The following is a 19,864-nucleotide window of genomic DNA, read 5'->3' as shown; positions in this document are numbered from 1 at the left end:
GGGCTGCTTTCCGGCGGCCGCTGAGAGACCGCTTTCCTGCGGCGCCCGGCGAGCTCCGAGAGCGGAGGCTGAGGCGCGAGTGTCGGCTTCCTCGAGCCAGAGTCGGTGTCGAAGGAACCGGACCAGAGCGGGCTGGGCCGGGGGGTGCCTCTGCCAAGTGGCCGGGCCGCGCCAAGCAGCTTCCGCCGTGTCCCACTTCTCCGCTTAGGCGCCGCGCGGCCGGGCAGCGGGTCTAGGCCTCGGCCGGTGCCACGGGCCTCCGGGGCCCTCCCGGGCTCAGCATGCCCGGGGTGAAGCTGACCACCCAGGCCTACTGCAAGATGGTGCTTCATGGAGCAAAGTACCCCCACTGCGCTGTCAATGGACTGCTGGTGGCCGAGAAGCAGAAGCCGCGCAAGGACCACCTACCCCTGAGCGGCCCGGGCGCTCACCACACTCTCTTCGTGGACTGTATTCCACTGTTCCACGGCACCCTGGCCCTCGCCCCCATGCTGGAGGTGGCCCTTACCCTGGTAAGCGTGGGAACGGCGCCTGGCCGCCCCTCGGAGATTGGCTTGCAATCGGTGCAGTCGGCTTCCACGCAGTCCCATCTGGAAGCTGACAGGTGTCTAGACAGGAGTCTAGAACCCACCTTCCGAGGTCGCGGTGACGGTGAACGAATGACCCGCGAGAGCGCATGGATCTTTGTCCGGCACTTAGGGAGCGCCCCGCAAATGGCAGCTCGTCATAGCAGCGGCCCAAGGAGCTACCTTAACGGTCGTAGGTGTTTTTAAAGGCGCTTTAGGCGACGAATAATACATTAACTGTCTCAAACCACTAGCCTTTATAGAAGCAAGCTATCGTTAACTGGGTAATGTTTGGAAGGCGTTTACATTTGGGAATTTGAGTCGCGGGAAGTTTTGACGCGTTGAGACCTAGACGCTGGAGTTGGGTTCGTGAGCGCCTTCACAGAGCTGGTCCCTTATCTGATGTGGGTGTAAACGCTGTGGTTCTCTTGGTGGTGGTACTCCGGGATCCCAGAGTTGGGACACGTTTGGAGAGGTAGCGTTGACATCACAAGCACTGCTCTCCTTCCTTGAGTTCGTGGACAATGTGTAAGGAGAATTTATCTGTTCCCGTCAGTGACTTCTCTAGCATGCTGCAGTCATTTTAAAAGCTAAAGACTTTGTGAAATTAAAAAGCGGGAACAGCCGTGCCTTCTATCCACCACTCTTTTTATGTGTGTACTTGGCAGTGACTGCTTTATTGAAGCACAGTGGGGAAGACTTAGGTCACCTATAAGCGGGATGGTAATTGAATTCTAGGCAGTAGTTTTTGACACAGTGATCAATTAAGGGGAAAAGACCACCTGCAAATTCCAGGGAGTTGTTAAAAACTTAGAAGTAAACAAGCCTCAGACCTGCCTCAGCACCCGAGCTGAGGTACCGTGTATTTCTCATTTAAGTATAAACTATGACTAAAAACATTTAATTCATGCGAAAAGTAGTTACGTTTGAGAAGGTGTAGGTAGGAGTCCCATCTTCATATGTCCCAACAAGTAAAATGAACCCATTTCATAATTTACCTGATTATGACACTCAGGAAGTACCTTTGGGCAAATGGTCCTGGTCCAAGGTTACTCGGCACATGTTTTGAGTGCCTCTTAAATTGAGTCGTTGTGTGAATTCCTTCATGTCATCTCTGGGCAGGAGATAGATAAAAAGTAGGTGATATTTATAAAATCAACCATTTTAGCTTCTGAAGAAATGTGCCATCGGTACCAAAACATCACTGGGGTGTCTTTTCAAGCGTCTTAATTATTCTGTTATCAAGGGAGTTGCAGGCTGATTGGATGTGTAGTGCATGCACTTGCAGGGAGCTAGATTTGCCAGTCGCGTTAATGCAGGATTACTTATTTCTCAGTAGTGCCAGGCCTGTGATGGAGAGCTATATCTGTGGATCAAACACAGTACCTGCTCAGCAGTTGGACTTGTGCCAAGCAGACAAGCACAGTACCAAAGAATAAGTGCCATCCGTGTGTGAGATTAAGCAAAAAAGGGTGAGGGATACTAGAGAAAGGGACCTGCAAGTACTGGCCCTGTGGGCCAGCCATAGTAACCCAGGGCGTAGACAGAGAACATTCAATGCAGAAGGACCAGCACATGCAAAGACCAAGAGAAAATTGGGGGTGGTGGAAGAGCTAGAGGGTAAAGGGGTCGGGAATAGAGAGGTGAGCAGTGGCTAGATACCATTGTAGAGGACTTTGCACATCACACAACGGAGTTTGTTTGGGCACCGGCGTGAGGACAGAGGGAAGCCACTGGATGAGGGTCGCTTGGTCAGACCTGTGTCTTGGAATGATGGTTGTAGCCTGCAGCCGAAAGGATGTTAGAGACAGGAGTGTATACAGGATGAGAGGCAGAGAGGGTGGCCTAAACTGAGAGCATTGTGAATGCAGAGAAGGATCAGGGGAGCCAGGAGGGAAAATCCACAGGACTTGGTGACTAATCAAATGTGGACAGAGGGAAAAGGAAGCAAGAGGGAATCCTCATTTTCTGAGTTATGCATTGGGAGGACAGTGATGCCTTTATTGAGGAAAAGTGAAGACAACCTAGTGTTGGAAGTTGAAATGCATCTGGAGCTCAGAAAATGGATGGGCTGGAGACATAGATTGGGAACCAGTAGCTTCTCAATGATCTTTGAAGCTGTGAGAGCAGGTCAGATTGGCCAGGACTGTGGAATGAAGAGAGAGCCATGAGCCTAAGCCTGCAGAACTGTAGCTTGTACACAGTGGGAGGAAGAAGAGGAGGCTGTGCGGTAACTGAGTAGCCAGAGGCAGGAGGAAAAGGAGTGTTGCTTTAAGTTCATATACAATCCTGTCAGAAATACCTAGGTAAAGACAAACTTGAACTGCACTTAGAATTGTAAAAATATTACTGATTCTTCTCATTCTTAAGTAACCTTTACAGAGTTAATGAATTATGTTCTTATTACGAGATAGGAGTGCAATACTTAAGAGAATTAAATACACTAACTATAAACAACTGCATTTGAGTCACCTTTACCTGAATTTTCCCCATGGAGCAGGGCTGCTTCCCAAACCACTTACCTGGGGAGGGAAGATGCCCAGAGGAGACCTTGACTCTTAGATGGGCCCACCGGCACCAGCTAGTTATGAGGGAAAGGGCACTGCCGAGGCCCTATTCTGATCTTTCTTACCCTGGGTCATTACAATCCATTCCAGACTCTCACCTTCCCCCTTCATTGTTTGAGTCTCCCATCCAGCAAACTTAAGTCCAAACTGGAGCCTTCTTTTCAGCAACTCTCTGAGTAAAGTTATAAAGGAAAATTTGCAATCTGAGTCCATCCAAAAAGGTTGTATTACAGTCACGGTATTTAACTTTATATCATTCAGTTTTTGACTTAGCAACTTTATAACCTGAAGGCGATGAAAGATTTCAGTGCAAGAAGCCATAGTATATCAGTGTATCAGTTGTGGATGATGTGATTTTAATAAAGCCCGAAACTGTATAAATGAGGCCTTATTCTCATGGCTTTATTCTATTTAGGGAGTTCCGTATTGTAATTATTTTTGACAGGTGGGAAAGGCTGACTTGATATGCAGCCCATCAAAGGGCAACAGTAGATTCCTTTGAAAGGCTTTTTTTTTTTTTTTTTAAGATTTTATTTATTTACTTCTTAGAGAGAGAGGAAGGGAGGGAGAAAGAGAGAGAGAAAGATCAATGTGTGAGAGATACATCAATTGGTTGCCTCTCGCATGCCCCTAACCAGGGAACCTAGCCTGCAACCCAGGCATGTGCCCTGACTGGGACTCGAACCTGTGACCTTCTGGTTCACAGACCGGCACTAAATCCACTGAGCCACACCAGCCGGAGCTTTTTGAAAAGCTTTTCATTATAATTTTCCATTTTTTAAAAATCCTTGCATTTCTGGGTACTTTTTAAGTGCTTAGGCCTGTTATCTTACTTATCATTATAAGCCTTTGACGTAGGTAGTGATGGAATTATTTCTGATAGCAAAAACCAATTAGCATAAACCTGCTATTTCTCTAAGCCCTTTATGTCCTTTCCCCTCTTTGATTTCCTAGTACAGTGGAGCAGCTTTAGGTTACATTCTACTCAGATGACTTTCCTATTTGCCATTCGGCCTAATCACAGTGATTTTGGTTCAGAGTTCTGTCTGCTGCCCCTTCTCTGTGCGCCTTCTCTGTGCTCGTTTGCAGGGGCTGCTCTCCTCTGGCCCTTTCCTAAGCCCTCTCTTCCCTTCTGCCCCTTGTTTATCTCCAGGACATTCATGTACTAGCCTGGGAGAGGGACATGTCTGCTCTGGGTCTTCCTCTCAGTTCCTCCCCTTGACTTTCCCTCTGTCCCCATTCCATTTACCTCTAGAGCTCTCCTTTTATGGATCCAGCTCCTTTCCATTCCATAGAAAGCTCAGCATCCCACTTGAGAAGGAGCTTTTCTTCTCAGTGAAATGAACAACCCCTGTCCTTTTAGTCTCCAAGGCCTGCTTACTGCCATAGACAGCCTCAGCTTGTCAGTGGCAAGCCCTCCTCAGGATGACTGTCTTACCAGTTCCCTGCCTTGCCTACATTATGGCTGTTGTATAGTCACATGAGGTGGGTGATAGTGCTTCGAAAATTGTGAGGTGTCTCACATATGCAAATGTTAGCAAGTTTACTGAGAGAAACTACTTTCTTTGTGCTGTGTCTCATTGGGAATGAATGGGTTGAACCCAGCACCTTTGGTAGTTCTAGTGTCTGGACTGGAATGAGCCAGAAAATGCACTGAACATACAGGGGGGCAGGCTTATCACAAGGTAAAAGTATCCTTCTTTCTCTCTGAAAAGTAAAAGAAACTGCATGAATAAATGCAGAATTGGGACTCTCACATGCAGTTTTACTAAGTTGACAGATTTCAGAGCGTTATTACGAACTTTTGATTTTCATTTTGATTGTTCACAGATGTGTGAGAGGAGCAGGGAATTGTAGCAGCAAGGCAAAAGGAAACGGGCTCGCCAAGGACAGAGGTCAGGCAGCAGCTTCTCAGGTCTTTCGCCTTGCCCTGCCTGACTTGGGAGGAACGAGGTGCCGTTACTGAGCAAGCTACCGCTTAAATCCACTAGGATTTTTATTAATGAGCCGTTGGGCTTACTGGATGGTTTTGAAGGTCATGCCTGCCCCATTCCCACCCCGACCCTGTCCCCACTGCTTGCCCCACTGCTCATCTTCTGCGCACTGACTTTTACTTCAAACCAGGTCACTCTCACCTAATAATATCTGGTTCCATTCTCAAGGCTATCAAAGAAGACTCCTCCCTTCTTATTAAAACCTGTGTGCCGTACCTCTGGGGGCTCTGATGCTGGCAGGGAGGCCTTAGTCCATTCTGAATTCCTCACTTTCATGTTCTCTATTCCTCAGTTGATGGCCAGTTGTGTCTATATCTGGACAGCTATGGGCAGGCTACGCATGCCCATCATAGGCGACCTTACAGTTAACTTCGTTATTCTTGTTTAAATCATTCATTCATAAGTTTCTAAAACCAAGCCAGAGCTTTGTGACCTGATTCACTTTTAGGGCGTCCGCTTCAGAGAGTTCTGCTACAAGTTCAAGGTCACACAGGACATTATTTTTATGCTGGAATTGGATTAGGCCCTTGAAATTTTTCATACAGGAATTTGCTCCTATCAGGTAAAGTGCAAATCAAGGTGTGCAGTGTGTTTGCTGAGGCATCCTATACCCCTGCCTTCGGCCCAGGAAAGGGATCTGGGAGCTGCTTAGACTACTCACTATTGTATCCTCACATTCAACGTAGCAGTGATCAGCCAAAAAATAGCCCCCCAAAATGTCCACATCCTAATCCCTGGAACCCATGAATATGTTACCTTACATGGCAAAAGGGACTTGGCAGATGAGATTAAGTTGAGGATTTTGAGATGGGAGATTATCCTGGATTACCTAATGGACCCAGTGTGAGGTCTTTATAAGAGAGAAGCAGAGTCCTGACTGAGGTGGCTCAGTGAGTTGGGCGTCATCCTGCAAAGCAGAGGTCACCAGTTGGGTTCCCCATCTGGGCACATGCTGGATTGGAGACCAGGTCCCTGGTTGGGGGCGTGTGAGAGGCACCTGATCAATGTTCCTTTCCCTCTCTTTGTCCCTCCCTTCCCCTCTCTCTGAAAATAAATAAACAAATCTTTCTTTTAAGAGAAGCAGAAGTTCACTCAAAGATGCGATAACAGAAGCAGAGGTCACAGTGATGCGGCCACTAGCTAAGGAGTGTGGGTGACCTCCAGATGCTGGAAAAGGCGGGGATAGGATTCTCCCCTAGAGCTTCCAGAAGGAATCAGTCCTGCTGACCCATTGGAGACTTCTGACCTATAACACAGTAAATTTGTGTTGTGTTAAGCCGCTAAGTTTGTATGACTTGTTAACAAGGGCAGCAGGAAACTAAAGACAGTAGCCAAACTTGGGACACATCTCTAGTTCTGACTCAGATATAAGGACAACCCACATACCAGAGGGCAGGGAGAGGAACGCCAAGTGGGCAGAGATGAGGGTCGCCTTGAATGAAGACACACTCAAGAGGTTGGTCTTTGATTACAAAGACTGGGAGGGCCACATTAAAGGGGAGACGAATCTCTGAGTGGAGGGAATGGGGCCAAAGACCACATTTTAAAGCTAGGCTATACCTTTTGGTGCTACATGGAGGTAACTTTAAAAATGAAAGAAATGGCTGCTGTAAACAGCAATAGAAAGTTTGTAGAACCTCTTCCTTTAAGAGGTGACAGAAACAAAATGTATGTAATTTTGGAGTCATTTACAGCAAAGTTACAGTGAAAGAACCATTATAAATATTTTGGAGACATAGCCCTAATCTTTTGGGTGGATGACCAAAACATCTAATTGGTTCAAGATCTAATTGGAGCCTTGGTTTTGCCCCAATACGGTAATTTGTGAGCTCTTAGGAGGCCAGAATTATTCTAATCCTTCTGAGAGCCAGGGAACCTTGAACTGTAACCATCTTGTAATGTCTGCTTTTAGTCATAAAGGAGACTGTCTGCGGTCCAAAACAGAATTCAAGACGAAGCCATAGAGCTATATTAAACAAAAAAAATAAATACATTTTTAACCAGTTAATTCACTGTGAAAAAGGTGAGGATCAATTTTTTCCCTCTTCTGCAGACTGAGAATAGAATTTATTGCAGTATATTATGAAAATTCCATTATGGCAAAACAGTTAAGATGACCTTTTGTTTTTAACAATGGCATTAGACCCACAGGAAGCTAAATCTGATGAGAAAGGGCTGGCATTCTAAAACGGACAAAAAGACTTTCAAAGTCAGCCTCCATGCTCCCGTTTAAAAGCATGCCACAGGAAGTTGAGTGTGTGCGGAGTGAGTGCGTGGGGCATTCCTGTCTGTATTTGCCCACCTGTGTGCATGCCTGTTTATTCCGCATCCCAGTGTGAAGGGCTTTTCATGGTATGTTGGCTAGAAATACTGAAGTGTGGTATAAAAGGGTTTATTTTCAAAAGAGGCTTAGATTCCATCAGGGCTCTGCTACGTGGCTATTCAGACTTTGAACCTCTGAGCTTCAGTCTGCTTATCTGTGAAGGATTGATTTAAATGATCTTAAGTATTTTTCAAGCTCAGAATGCCTTAGTTCTTCATACTATGAGAAGATGGGTAAAGATGGTCTCCCCTTCCCCACCTCCCCACGGCACTGCACCTGTTTAATATGTCTCAACATTGGGGCCTTCTGCAGGGACTTGGCAAGGAGGTCATTCCTCATGCCTAGCCCCACCCCTTCTGGCAGTTACAGAGTCCTAATCTACGGAAGATACCCCCCCACCACGAGAGTGAGGGGACCGTGGAAAGCAAGTTGGTGTGACCTTTTTTCTGTGAACACCTATTTCATTATTGTAGCCTTTCTTCTGGGGAGAAGGGTACAGCTTTATATGGTATGTTGTCTTAGTATTTGGGAGGGAGGGATCTCCTGTGTTTATTAAGACTTGATATTTAAGGGGAAATCATTTATCTTTTCTTCCCAATTTTTGTTCCTCTTTCAGATTGATTCATGGTGCAAGGATAATAGCTATGTGATTGCTGGTTATTATCAAGCTAATGAACGAGTAAAGGATGCCAGGTATGTCTGTGCAAAACCCCTCTGGTCTCAAAGGATGATCATGTGGCAGACAGAGACATCTCTGATGTGCTGTTTGACCTCCTGTAGGCTCGAGATGTGGAGTCTGAGAGAACAAAACCCTTCCCCGCCCTCTGAGCTTGTTTATAGTATTTGAGGGGAACTGTGGGGTGGATAATTCCAAACAACAGAAAGTCTAAACATTTATATTAACTTTCGGATTCTGTTTTGTATCTTCTTTACTTTGCATAAATAAAATTCATGCAATGAAAGCAATGGTCCTGGGCCTCCAACTTCTGTCCCCACTGAGCTCATCTGCCTCGCTTCCCATTCCCAAACTAGGAATGATGTAGGCCAGAGCATTAGGAGAAAATACCACTCTCTTTTGGCATAAATAAAACAACTTTTAGGTTTGGTGCTGTAAAGGGGCTGATACTATGATGAAAATGTGGTATGTGCTGCTTCTTTCATATTGGCTCCTGGTTCCTTTCTAATTAATGAGTAAAGCAGAGAACTCTGCTTTATTTCTGCCTAGGTCTCGGTCCCAACAGAAAAACAGGTGACATGCTAAAGTTAGGATAATTTGAGGAGGGCTTCATAGGCAGATTATTCCCAGAGGTGTGGGAGGTGTGTAAGAGACCTCATGAGAGAGCAGTGCAGTGACCTAAAGCTGGTGACAAAAGCCAGTAGACATATAAATTGCCAGCTATAAAAACAGTCACAGGGCTGCACAGTACAGCAGAGGGAACGTACTCAGTCCTTTGTATGTGTGGTGTCAGATGGGCGGTTGACTTACAGGCTGATCACTTCATAAGTTATATAAATGACCGATTACTGTGTTATACACCTGAATCTAATATTACACTGTACGTCAATGGGAATAGGAAAAAAAAATTTTAAGAAAATAGAAGTCATCCTCAAGAGGAGCGAGGCCCTTTGGTGGAGGGACATGGCCAGTAGCTGGCCTGATGTGACCTCACAAGGAGAGGCCGAGAGGAATCACGCCCTGACCTCCCTCTGACCTTCCTCAGCCAGAAGCAGACGGGAAGCCAGGAAGGAGTGCGGTCGGTGTATAATGGGGGGCACTGACACACTTCCCTCACACTGAGCGACTCCAGGGTCCAGGCGTCAGGGGATGCAGTGAAGGACCTTAGACCTCCACTGCTGGCATTTTGTCCACTTGGCCCAGCACAGGCAAGAGGTTGGACTCAGTCGCATTTTTGGAAATAATACAATACGCTGGTGACCGAGTATGGCTATCACTGATGAGACACAAAAGCACTTCAGGGATTAAAAACCCTCTTTCCCTTGGAGGACTGGGTCCAGTAGGGACTCTGAGGGAGGCGGAGTAACAAGCGAAACTTTGGGCTCAAAACAACCCCTTTTGAAGTCTCTGCTGGGATGACAGGGCATAGGTGCTCTCTGAGCCCCAGTTCCCTGGCTCTACCTCAGGATTGCATCCACCCTCCCATGTGCTGGTGCTGTGTACGGGGTTAGGGGTAAGCCTGGAGTGCCTGACACTGCACCTGGCCTCGGGCTTCACTGCCATTGTTCCGTCTGATCCTCGCAAGGATGCTCAGGTAAAGAAACTCCAGCCAGAGGTTGACCCTGCAAAGAGGCCACACAGCTTGGAAGCTTAGGAGCTGGGACATGCCAAATTCCTTCTGTACTATTTGCTTGTACCTAAAAATCTCTCCTCTCTTCAGCCAGACCTCGCTAAAAATGTGCTCTTTTAGAAATACCAGCTAATTAACAGTGTCTTACAGCATAAGCTTTGGAGCCAGGTAGACTTAGTTTCAAATCCCAGGTGACTTACTGAGTCACCTCCTTGGCCTCCATGGTCCTATCTGTAAAATGGAGCTAGAAGTTCATACCCCAGAGTGGTTGTGAGGATAGAGTGAAGCAACCAGCAGCGTTTTAGCTTTGTGCTTGGTTCAAAATAGGAGCTGGTATAATTACTAGTCCTGTGAATACTTCTTTCAGAGAAGGACCGTTCATTGTTTTAACATTTAAAAAAAGAAATATAAGGTGTTTATAACTATTTTACTCATTTCCTAAACTTGAGGATTTTACATCCTTTCATTATATCATAATTAATGGTGTTTTGCATCATAATTAGCATTTCATGTTGGTAAATTTCAGTACCAGGCACTGTGCCCTGGCTTGAGATAGATATTCAATAAAAAGCTTTTATTTTTTTTTTAAGATTTTATTTATTTTTAGAAGGAGGGAAAGGGAGAGAGAAAGAGGGAGAGAAACATCAATCAGTTGCCTCTTGCACACCCCTAATTGGGGATCTGACCCACAACTCAGGCATCGGTCTTGACTGGGAATCGAACTAGCGACCTTTCAATTCACAGGCCAGCACTCAATCCACTGAGCCACACCAGCCAGGGCTAAAAAGCTTTTAGATACAAATTGTAAAAATGTGAGATCTCAGGAATAAAGTCATAGCTTTGTGCTGGTTGGGAGGAGGCTTAGCAAAGTGGTCTCTGTCTCCAGGGTTCTTGCAGTTTTATTTGGCAGCTGACTCTTTGCAGGAACGGGGGTTGATTCGGCTTTTAATATCATAATGCAACAGTTTTACATTAGGAATGAGGTCAGTATCTGAGACTAAGTGCAAAATACAGGAAAAGTAAACAAAATTGGCAGTCCTTTCAAATACTTTGGCAGTTATTAACTACAATTTTTTTAAACTTCATTTTTTTTTAATTTTTTTTAATTTAATTTTTATTTTTTTAGACAGAGGGGAAGGGAAGGAGAGAGGGAGAGCAATATCAATGTGTGGGTGCCTTTCCCATGCCCCCTACTGGGGACCTGGCCTGCAACCCAGGCATGTGCCCTGACTGGGAATCAAACTGGTGACCCTTTGGTTCGCAGCCTGTGGTCAATCCACTGAGCTACACCAGCCAGGGCTAAACTCTTTTCAAAAGAATAAATTTTAAATTTGAGTTCTTGAGCATCTGAAATGGTAGGTTTTTTTAAATTTGTAAATCTATCTTTATTGTATTTTTTCTACTACCATTTAGTCCCCTCACACCCGCCTCTGCACAGCAGTCACCACACTGTTGTCCATGTCCATGAGTCCTTTTCCCTTTTTGCTCAATCCCTCCATCCCCTAACCTCCCCCACCACTAGCTGCCATCTGCTCTCCATCTATGAGTCTGTCCCCATATTCCTTGTTAGTTCAGTTCATTAGATTCCACATATGAGTGAAATCATGTAGTACTTGTCTTTCTCTGACTGGCTTGTTTCACTTAGCCTAATGTTCTCTAGGTCCATCCATACTGTCACAAAGGGTCATACTGTCACAAAGGGTAAATCTTTCTTCTTTCTTACAGCTGAGTAGTGTCACATTGTGTAAATGTCCCATGGTTGTTTTATCCACTTACCTACTGATGGACACTTGGGCTGCTTCTGTATCTTGAAGATTGTAAATAACATTGCAATGAATGTAGGGGTGCTTCTGTTCTTTGAATAGTAGCTCTTTTTTATTTATTTATTTATTTATTACTTTTAGACAGAGGGGAAGGGAGGGGAGAAAGAGAGGGAGAGAAACATCAGTGTGTGGTTGCCATTCACGCACCCCCCACCGAGGACCTGGCCTACAGCCCAGGCATGTGCCCTGACTGGGAATCAAACCAGCAACCCTTTGGTTCTCAGGCCAGCTCTCAGTCCACTGAGCCACACCAGCCAGGGCATAGTTCTTATTTTTAATGAGTGCTTCTTGATTCCTCTTCCCAATAAAAGTCACTTGCTTCTATGATAACTATAAATGTTAGGGTAATAGTTTTGTAAGTCTCTTCATGGCATGGTGCTTACAAGTCCCTAGAGGACCGTGCACTTAGCAAATGCCAACTTCTTTTCCCTTTGCACCTGAGGTATAAGTGGGTCAGCACCACTGAAGATGCAGAGCAGTCAGGGTGTCTCTTCCAGTTAGTGGGTGAGTGTGCAGCCCTATACCTGCTCCTCACCATGTGCCGTCTGAGCTGTGGGAACTTGGCACTGTGTACAGTGAAGCGCACTGCGTTTACTTTGAGAGCTCTTGTGCTGGCCTGATAAACAAGAATTTCTGGGCCCTCTTTCTCTTTTAAACTTTTTTTTTTTTTTTAATTTTTAGAGAGGGGGGAAGGAAAGGAGAAAGAGAGGGAGAGAAACATCTATATGTGAGAGAAATATGGACCAGTTGCCTCTCACATGCCCCCAACTGGGGACCTGGTCCACAACCCAGGCATGTGCCCCAACATGGAATTGAACCAGCGACCCTTCAGTTCGCAGGCCGACTCTCAATCCACTGAGCCACATCAGCCAGGGCTTAAACTGTTTTTTATTGTTGTTTTAATTTTTCTTAACATAATACGTCTAATCAGCATATCACTATAAATTCTCAATTTTGAACATGGAAATAGAATAATTAGATAAAATAATTTATTTTTATAAAACACTATTAAAATGCTTTTTTCAGTTCAATCACAAGGAAAGGTTTATAATTGTATAGTTTGTTTATTTAAATAAACTCAAAATAATTAATGTAGTTTTATGGTCGTTAAAATATATAGCTCAGACCCTGCTGCAAAAAGCTGAGACTCAGCCCCGGCTAGTGTGGCTCAGTGGATTGAGTGCTGGCCTGCAAACCAAAGGGTTGCCAGTTCAACTCCCAGTTGGGGCTCATGCCTGGGTTGCAAGCCAGGTCCCCAGTAGGGGACGCACGAGAAGCAACCACACATTGATGTTCTCTCCCTCTCTTACTCCCTCCCTCCCGCTTCTCTAAAAATAAATAAATAAAAATCTTTAAAAAAAAAAAAAAAGCTGACAGTAATTGTACAGGGGAAGTAAGATGCAAAAAAAGACAGCTGCATGCCAAGCATTAAGTGTCAAAGCCTTTACAAGTAAAACAATGATTTGAGAAGGGACAAATAGACCTCACCTGCGGGAGCTTGGCAATACCTCCCAGAAAAGGTGGCATTTTCTAGGCATTAAGGATGGGAAGGAATTCAAGCAGAAATTGGTATAGAAGGGCATTCGAAACAGGTCAGTATAAGTATAAGTGAGGGGGCCTGATACATAGACAGCTTTACTGAACATGTAACTAAGGAATAATTTACCAAAATTAAAGACACACACAGCTTTGTTCCTGTGGACAGGATGGTAGCTAGGTCTGTGGTGAGAAAGGCCTGGATTTGCCCGTCTGAAAAGGTGGGCTTTTATCTTACAAGCACAGGTGAGCAGCAGGGTGTGTGTGTGTGTGTGTGCGTGTGTGTGTAAACGTTTCATTCTAGGAGAGTTCATCTAAAGAGAGTTTCGAGGATGTATCAGATAAGAGCCTAGAAACTGAGACCAGTTAGGAAGCAGTTTGAGAAACCTCTTGGCTGTGGTGATAGGTGGAACAAAATGGAGGACAGAGAACGGAGAAGGCAGAGGCAAGGGAAGAAACTGCAGTGCCTGGTGGGTGAAGAAAAGGGGGAAAGGTGACCTCAGTCAGAGAGATGAGAAGTAGGTCAGCCCACCTGGACGTGTAGATTCCAGCTGGGGGTCTTGGAAGGGTGGCAGGGGTTCGGTAGGTTGCGAGGGTGCTGGCCCACAGAGGCAAGGGGGAAGAGGCAGACTGCACAGTTGTGTAAGAAGGCAGAGCAAGAGGGACATCACTGACTTACTGAAGAAGCTTGAGAAATGTGGTTAACAGGGAGGAGAGAGGTTACATAGTGGCTAGAGGGAACCAGTTAAGTAATTTTTTTATCCTATAAAGGAAAAGACTTACTCAAATTTGACAGCAGAGCTGTCGGATTTGACAGCAAGAATATATTATAAATAAGGCCCTCAGGAGGAGTTCAGAGTGAATGGGCCCATGGGTGGGAGGATGCCTCTTCCTGAAATTGGATAGAAATAACTTTGTGGGGGGTAGCCAGGGATGATGTCGGAGCTAGGAAGTTGTCATTTATCAAGGTTGGATGGGACACGGCTAGAGCCAGCGATTGAAGGGTGACAAGCATGGAAAAGATTTGGAACGGCTTGGGAATTTTGGATTTTTTTTTTTTTTTTTTTTTTTTTTTAAGAAAAAGCAAGAGACTTGATTGCCTGCAGCTAAGAGGTGGACAGAGTCACTTTGGGAGCTTGCAAATAGAAAAGATGGGCCAAGGAGGCCTCCACACTGGAGCTTGACACTAGCCTGGAGCGTTCGGCAGCAGTTCATCTGAGTGCTTTGGATAGTGCTCCCCACTGGGTTCCAGGAAGCCTTTCTATTTAGCAGATGCCTTCTCAGGATCCCCGTCACAAGGGCTTGCTGGGGGATGAGGCAGGACCCGCTTTGCACCGTGCTCCCCATTGCATTACAGCATTCCCTGTTCTCAGTACGTCATTGCAGGTGGACTGCTGGTCTTTTTATTGTTGCTTGTTTACCTCACTGTAGGTAGCCAGTGTTGAGTGGCATTAACCAGTAGGTGGTAAACTCACTGGTTCTTCTTTTGCAGTCCAAACCAGGTTGCAGAAAAGGTGGCCTCCAGAATTGCTGAGGGCTTCACCGATACTGCTCTCATCATGGTAAGTCTCTCTTGATTGCCCATTGTGCCTTCTCTTTACAGGGTGGCTACTGAGCATTTTCTTGCTAACACAGAGCTTTGCTGTATCAGCGGTCTTCCTTTCTACAGATATTCAGACCATTGCCGCCTTTTGCAGTCACAGCGCACAGATCTCCAAAAGCAGGGAGTCATTCCAGTTCACTGGTTCTCAAAGTGGGGTTGCTACATTGGCAGCATGAGCACCAGCTGGGAACTTGTTAGGGTCTCAGGTAGATAGGTAGCTGACATACGAGAGGGGACCTCCCAAAAAAAAACGGAATTATCTTATGGAAGGTGGGCCCCTGCTAGGTGAGTGTTCTAGGAACCCATCTGTATCCATATGCGCTGGTGGTGGTGTGAGAGGCTGCGTTCAGCCTCAGTGAATCGTTTTGGAAGACTCTTTCAATACATTTGCCCATTTCATGATGGGTGATTTATAAGCACACCCACCCACACTGTGTGCTGAGTGTTCAGCAGTTTTTGACCAAAAAATGGCATGACCCCCATGCCCCACCCTCCTGTACAATGGATCTCACTCCGAGCGTCTTTTTTTTTGTTTCCCGGGATGAAAAAATTCCTCAAAGGGAAATGTTTTGCCGATGTGGAAGAGGTAAAACAAAAAATGGCAAAAGCACTAAAAAGCATCAAAATTGACAAGTTTAAAAACTGTTTTGAGTAGTCGAAAAAAGTCTCGATCAGTGGATGTGTTGCATCACATGGAGAGTACTTTGAAGGTGACTGAAGTTTAAACATGTAAGAATGAATACACAATTTTTTTTTTTAAATTCTGGGTTTTTTGTGTGTTTTTTTAGTCCCCCCTCATAAGAGCCTGTTAAATAATCTCAATTCAGACAATTCTACCAGGGAGGGAAGAAGCAGTGTTTGAAAGCTCCACTTTTGTGAACAAAACAAATGGTATTTGTCCTGCATAACACAGTTTACCGTAGGCTACACTTGTGGTTCGATTCACCACATCACATTTCCAGTGTCCGTACACTCTCGGGCGAGGCTTCTGCTGTGGGCCACGAGGAGGTGTCCAGCGACCTCTAGAAAGTTGCCGGCTCTTGACTTTTATTGGTTCTGTTCACAACTGTGTCCTTTGTCTTGTGCACAGGTAGACAACACTAAGTTTACGATGGACTGCGTGGTACCTACGATCCATGTGTACGAACACCATGAGAACAAATGGCGGTGCAGAGACCCACACTAGTGAGTGCTGTGTCCTCAGAACAACCTGCGTGCAGGCTGTGCCGGGGCCTGTTGTCGGTACCCAAGTCCCACGGAGAGCTGACCCCAGCTTCCTATGTTTTCCAGTTAGCCTGTTCTCCAGAGGCTTGTGCAGCCCTCATACAGAAGTCATGCATGTTCCTGGGCCGCTGGGGGCCCGAGGCCAGTAGGGCTTCAGAGCCATAGAGAGAACCTGAATGTTTACACGGGGTCTTCCCAAACCCAAGGGCACCTCTCCATAAGCCAAAGCCCCTTTCCAGGCATTTGGTTTGGTTTGTAATCACTCAGGAAGTATCAGTCATCTGCCTCCAGCTTTTTCAGCATTTTATCTGGAGGGTGTCTTGTTTTATCCATGTTTTATATTGTTGATGTACATCTTTATGTGTTTAAAATGTACATGTTTGCTAGTATTCATCTCCTTCCTTTATACCGCTCTGTGCGGGGCTGGCTTTCTGTTTACTCTGTTGAAAAGCCAAACCATGTTTCATTAAGAGGTTGATTTCTCCTGTTTCACCTCATAGTGATTACTGTGAAGACTGGCCAGAAGCCCAGCGGATCTCAGCGTCGCTCCTGGACAGCAGGTCCTATGAGACACTTGTCGACTTCGATAACCACCTGGATGACATTCGGAATGACTGGACCAATCCAGAGATCAACAAAGCTGTGCTGCATCTGTGCTAGGGAGGGACTTCAGTGACTAGCCTCTGGGCATTTCCACTAGACTGAGGAAGAAAAGCTATTTTTAAATGTAAATAAAATATCTCATGGCCTGTGTGGAAAGCTGACAGTTTTCAGAAGTGGTGTGTGCCTTGAAAGAGGGCAGAATGTCCCAAAAGTCGTCTTTTTAATGCTGAGTCTCTAGAAGAGGTACGGACTGTCCAGTCTGACCATCCTGTGGAGTTCTTCCCAGTTGTATGTTGCCATAATCCTCCCAATCAGAGCTGTTTCTGCTTGTCCAAAATCGTTCCTATTAAACAGTTTTAACTAATCTTTTATAATCTGGAAAGGATGCTTTTTAAGACTTATGAATTATCTTTAAAAAAAAAAAAAAAAGCCCATACTTATACCTGAATGAGAGTGTTTGTGAGCTTTCGTCCCGTTTGAGTTCGTATCACGCAGCCCTGGGGTTGGGCGGGCGTGTAGCGTGCTGGTGCCCGGCTGTTGTCCAAGAACCTGTGTGTTGCTGTTCAGCAGTCGGGAGGCGACCGCTATCAGCAGCACTGCCAGCACGGGGTGGAGTGCCCCGGGCAACTGCACAGTGGGAGTGAAGTCACTGTCGCCTGAGAACCCGCCACCACTCGGGGTAGAAACTAACGTCGTTGGTAATGGGAGGGCGGTGCAATGCTTCTCAATCGACCAGAAAGCTCGTAACCTGCGGAATCAAAAGGAAACGTGGAACACTACTGAGATTATTTTTAAAAGGCAAGAATCAGACCTAACTGTAACTTGCATGATTATCTAAATGACTCTTAATTCATTATTTGTGTCTGAAGCAGCAGGAGCAAAACAAAACTTAGACTCCCCAAGTTTCACAGAGCTTGTCTGTAATGTTTATCCATTGAACTTACTGTGGTTAAACTTTTTTGACCCAATCATAGGAAGTTGTTGGGGAAATTTGGTGGTACCATTGCATTTTTTATGTGAATTATTTTGTGCAGAGTTCAAGGAGTCCTACCTCTCCTCCTATCTGATGACATGAAGGAAATTTGTAACAGTATGATCTAGTGAAAGGCTTTGTGACCCGGCATTCATTTTCTCTTGACAAGTAGGAAATTTTTTTCAAACATTGCCTATGATAGATGTGCTTTATTTGACCCACCAGATTCTCGCTTCCCCTTTCTTCAAACACTTCTTACACTTAACTTTGAAAGCTGACATTATTTTGCGTGGGGCACGCAAACCAAGGGGTGGTGGGTCAGGAGTACGCTTCGTCTTTCCCACTGTCCTCACTTTAGAGCCCAGGGCCTTGGGCAGCCTTGCCCCAGATGGGCTTGTGTTTGTTTCAAAAAGGAAGAAGAATCACCTCCAGCACTTACCACAGAACAGGCTGTTTCCTCCTGGGATTCAAGTGAGTGTGCTACATCCAGTTCAAGGTCAGAGCTCCTTGGAATCGAGGTGTGGCTAAAGCTAGTTTGGGAGGCATTTTAAAGATAGTCAGAAAACCACGGGGGTTTTCTTTCATTCTCACCTCTGTGGGATTGCTGCAGGCGATTCACGCACCAGCTTCCCCAAGCATGTGCTGTCTTCCAGTTTGCATTGTAACCTGTCCTGATCCTTTCGTGGCCAAGTTAGGCTTAGATTTTCAGAAGGCATATTAAATATTCGGAAGGAAAGAACACATTTGTGGAAAAAACATTTCTAAGATACAGTACCTGCCTCTGTATCCTTGTAGAGATGGGGAAAGCCTCCGCTGAGCCCCCAGCTCCTGTGCTGGGCTCCCTCCCTCTGGTCTGAGTCTTGCTGCTCGCCCAGGGCCTCCAGGCTCCCTGGCCCTAAGAACAGGCTTCCTTTTCCCCTCCCAGGATAAAAGTGAGAGCCTATCAAATAGAGTACGAAATGTATTCACACTCTGCCTTCCTATAGAAAAGACTGAAAGCAACACAAAGTATATTTGTCCGTCGAGGAAATCTCTGTCGGTCACAATGTTCTCAATCGGAGGAGGGAGCGCGGGGTGGGGGGGATAACCCTGCAGAGCCATCCAAACGGTCAAAATCAGTCTGGTGAAAATGTATCTCTTGCGGAGCGTCCATTCAGAGGTGAGTAGAGTAGGACAAATTAATCACTAATTTATATAAAATATCATTTTTCATTTCTAATGGTGGCATTTAAGACTTGAGGATACTGAACATTTAGTAAGCGGTAACTTCATGAATAACAAAAAGCAATGTGCTTGCTAAGGAAAAGTTGATTTGCTGGTTCTGATGGAATTAGGTCAATATAGAAAACAACTTAGACACCTTGAGTAATTTAAATTTTCAAGTTAATTTTCCTGCGATCTGCTGTTTGTCAGCCTGATCAGAGTAAAAAGTTCTTGTATAATTAGCTTTGATCTAATAGCTTATTTTTCTGATTGATGTACTTGGAAAACCTATTGTTCTTGCATATAGTCATTCTCACCTCTGTCCTACCTTTTTCGTTTGGCCTTCAAAAGAAAAATATTTGCCTCTAAAACTGCCCCTTTTTAGGGTTATTGCTATCTTAACACAGTAGCGGCTTTCTGACATCATGGTCATGGAAAATGGCCATGGGCATTCATCTCTATACCCTGTGGACATTTTTAGCAATTTTAGTGAAGAGAGCTGAATTTAAAAATAGACTTCCGCTCACTAATTGACATTTGTAAAGGCTCTCTCCATCAACTCGCAGTCTCTTAAGCACTGGGGTTTTCTTCAGTTCAATAAAAAGCCGGCACAGATGGTGGTTTTTGTTCCCCCGTCAACTCTCCGGTGGGTGGCAGGTTGACCTGACTTCACTCCCACACACCTCAGAGTCCGGAGGGTAAACATGTTTGTTTCACAGTGTTGACCGTTACACCTTAACATGCTTAAGATGCTCTTGTGTGGGATGCAAAATCTGATCAAGTTTACACTTCCTAGAAATAAATGGCCATTCTAAGGGGCCTTTTCTTCCTTAAGGGTTAACTTCTTGGGGTGGACATTTCCTCGCTCGGATCTGGAGATTTTTCTTCAGCGTGTGAGATGGAGTCCACCTTTAGAGCTGTCAAGAACTGCGTTCTGGTCTTTTGCTCTTAGAATATGACAAGTGCCCGCAGAGTATCCACTGGGATTTGACTGGAGGAAACTTTGGGCTTGAATTCTGTTGCCTTGTAAAGCAGAATAGCATCCTATACTTAGTGCTGTCTGAGACATTCCAGATACCATCAATAAATCTGTAAATAATTGAATTTCAGATACTCAGGAAGTTCTGTGGGCAAGGGTCCTGC

At 45.3% G+C, this 19,864-nt stretch overlaps 1 protein-coding gene across 1 annotated transcript; it reads left to right on the top strand.

The window, feature by feature from the left end:
* Nucleotides 1–24: 24 nt before the first annotated feature.
* EMC8 (ER membrane protein complex subunit 8) lies at nucleotides 25–16,919 on the top strand. The gene is made up of 5 exons (XM_024556019.4): nucleotides 25–512; nucleotides 8,067–8,143; nucleotides 14,608–14,677; nucleotides 15,809–15,903; nucleotides 16,443–16,919. The coding sequence occupies exons 1-5, from the start codon at nucleotides 282–284 to the stop codon at nucleotides 16,600–16,602; spliced, it is 633 nt and encodes a 210-aa protein (XP_024411787.1). The 5' UTR covers nucleotides 25–281; the 3' UTR covers nucleotides 16,603–16,919.
* The last annotated feature ends 2,945 nt before the right edge of the window (nucleotides 16,920–19,864 follow it).

Source organism: Desmodus rotundus, chromosome 12 (assembly GCF_022682495.2).
Source record: "Desmodus rotundus isolate HL8 chromosome 12, HLdesRot8A.1, whole genome shotgun sequence".
Classification (NCBI taxonomy): Eukaryota; Metazoa; Chordata; class Mammalia; order Chiroptera; family Phyllostomidae; genus Desmodus; species Desmodus rotundus.
Note: the sequence above shows the minus strand (reverse complement) of the source record. Positions and strands in the feature narration are given on the sequence as shown.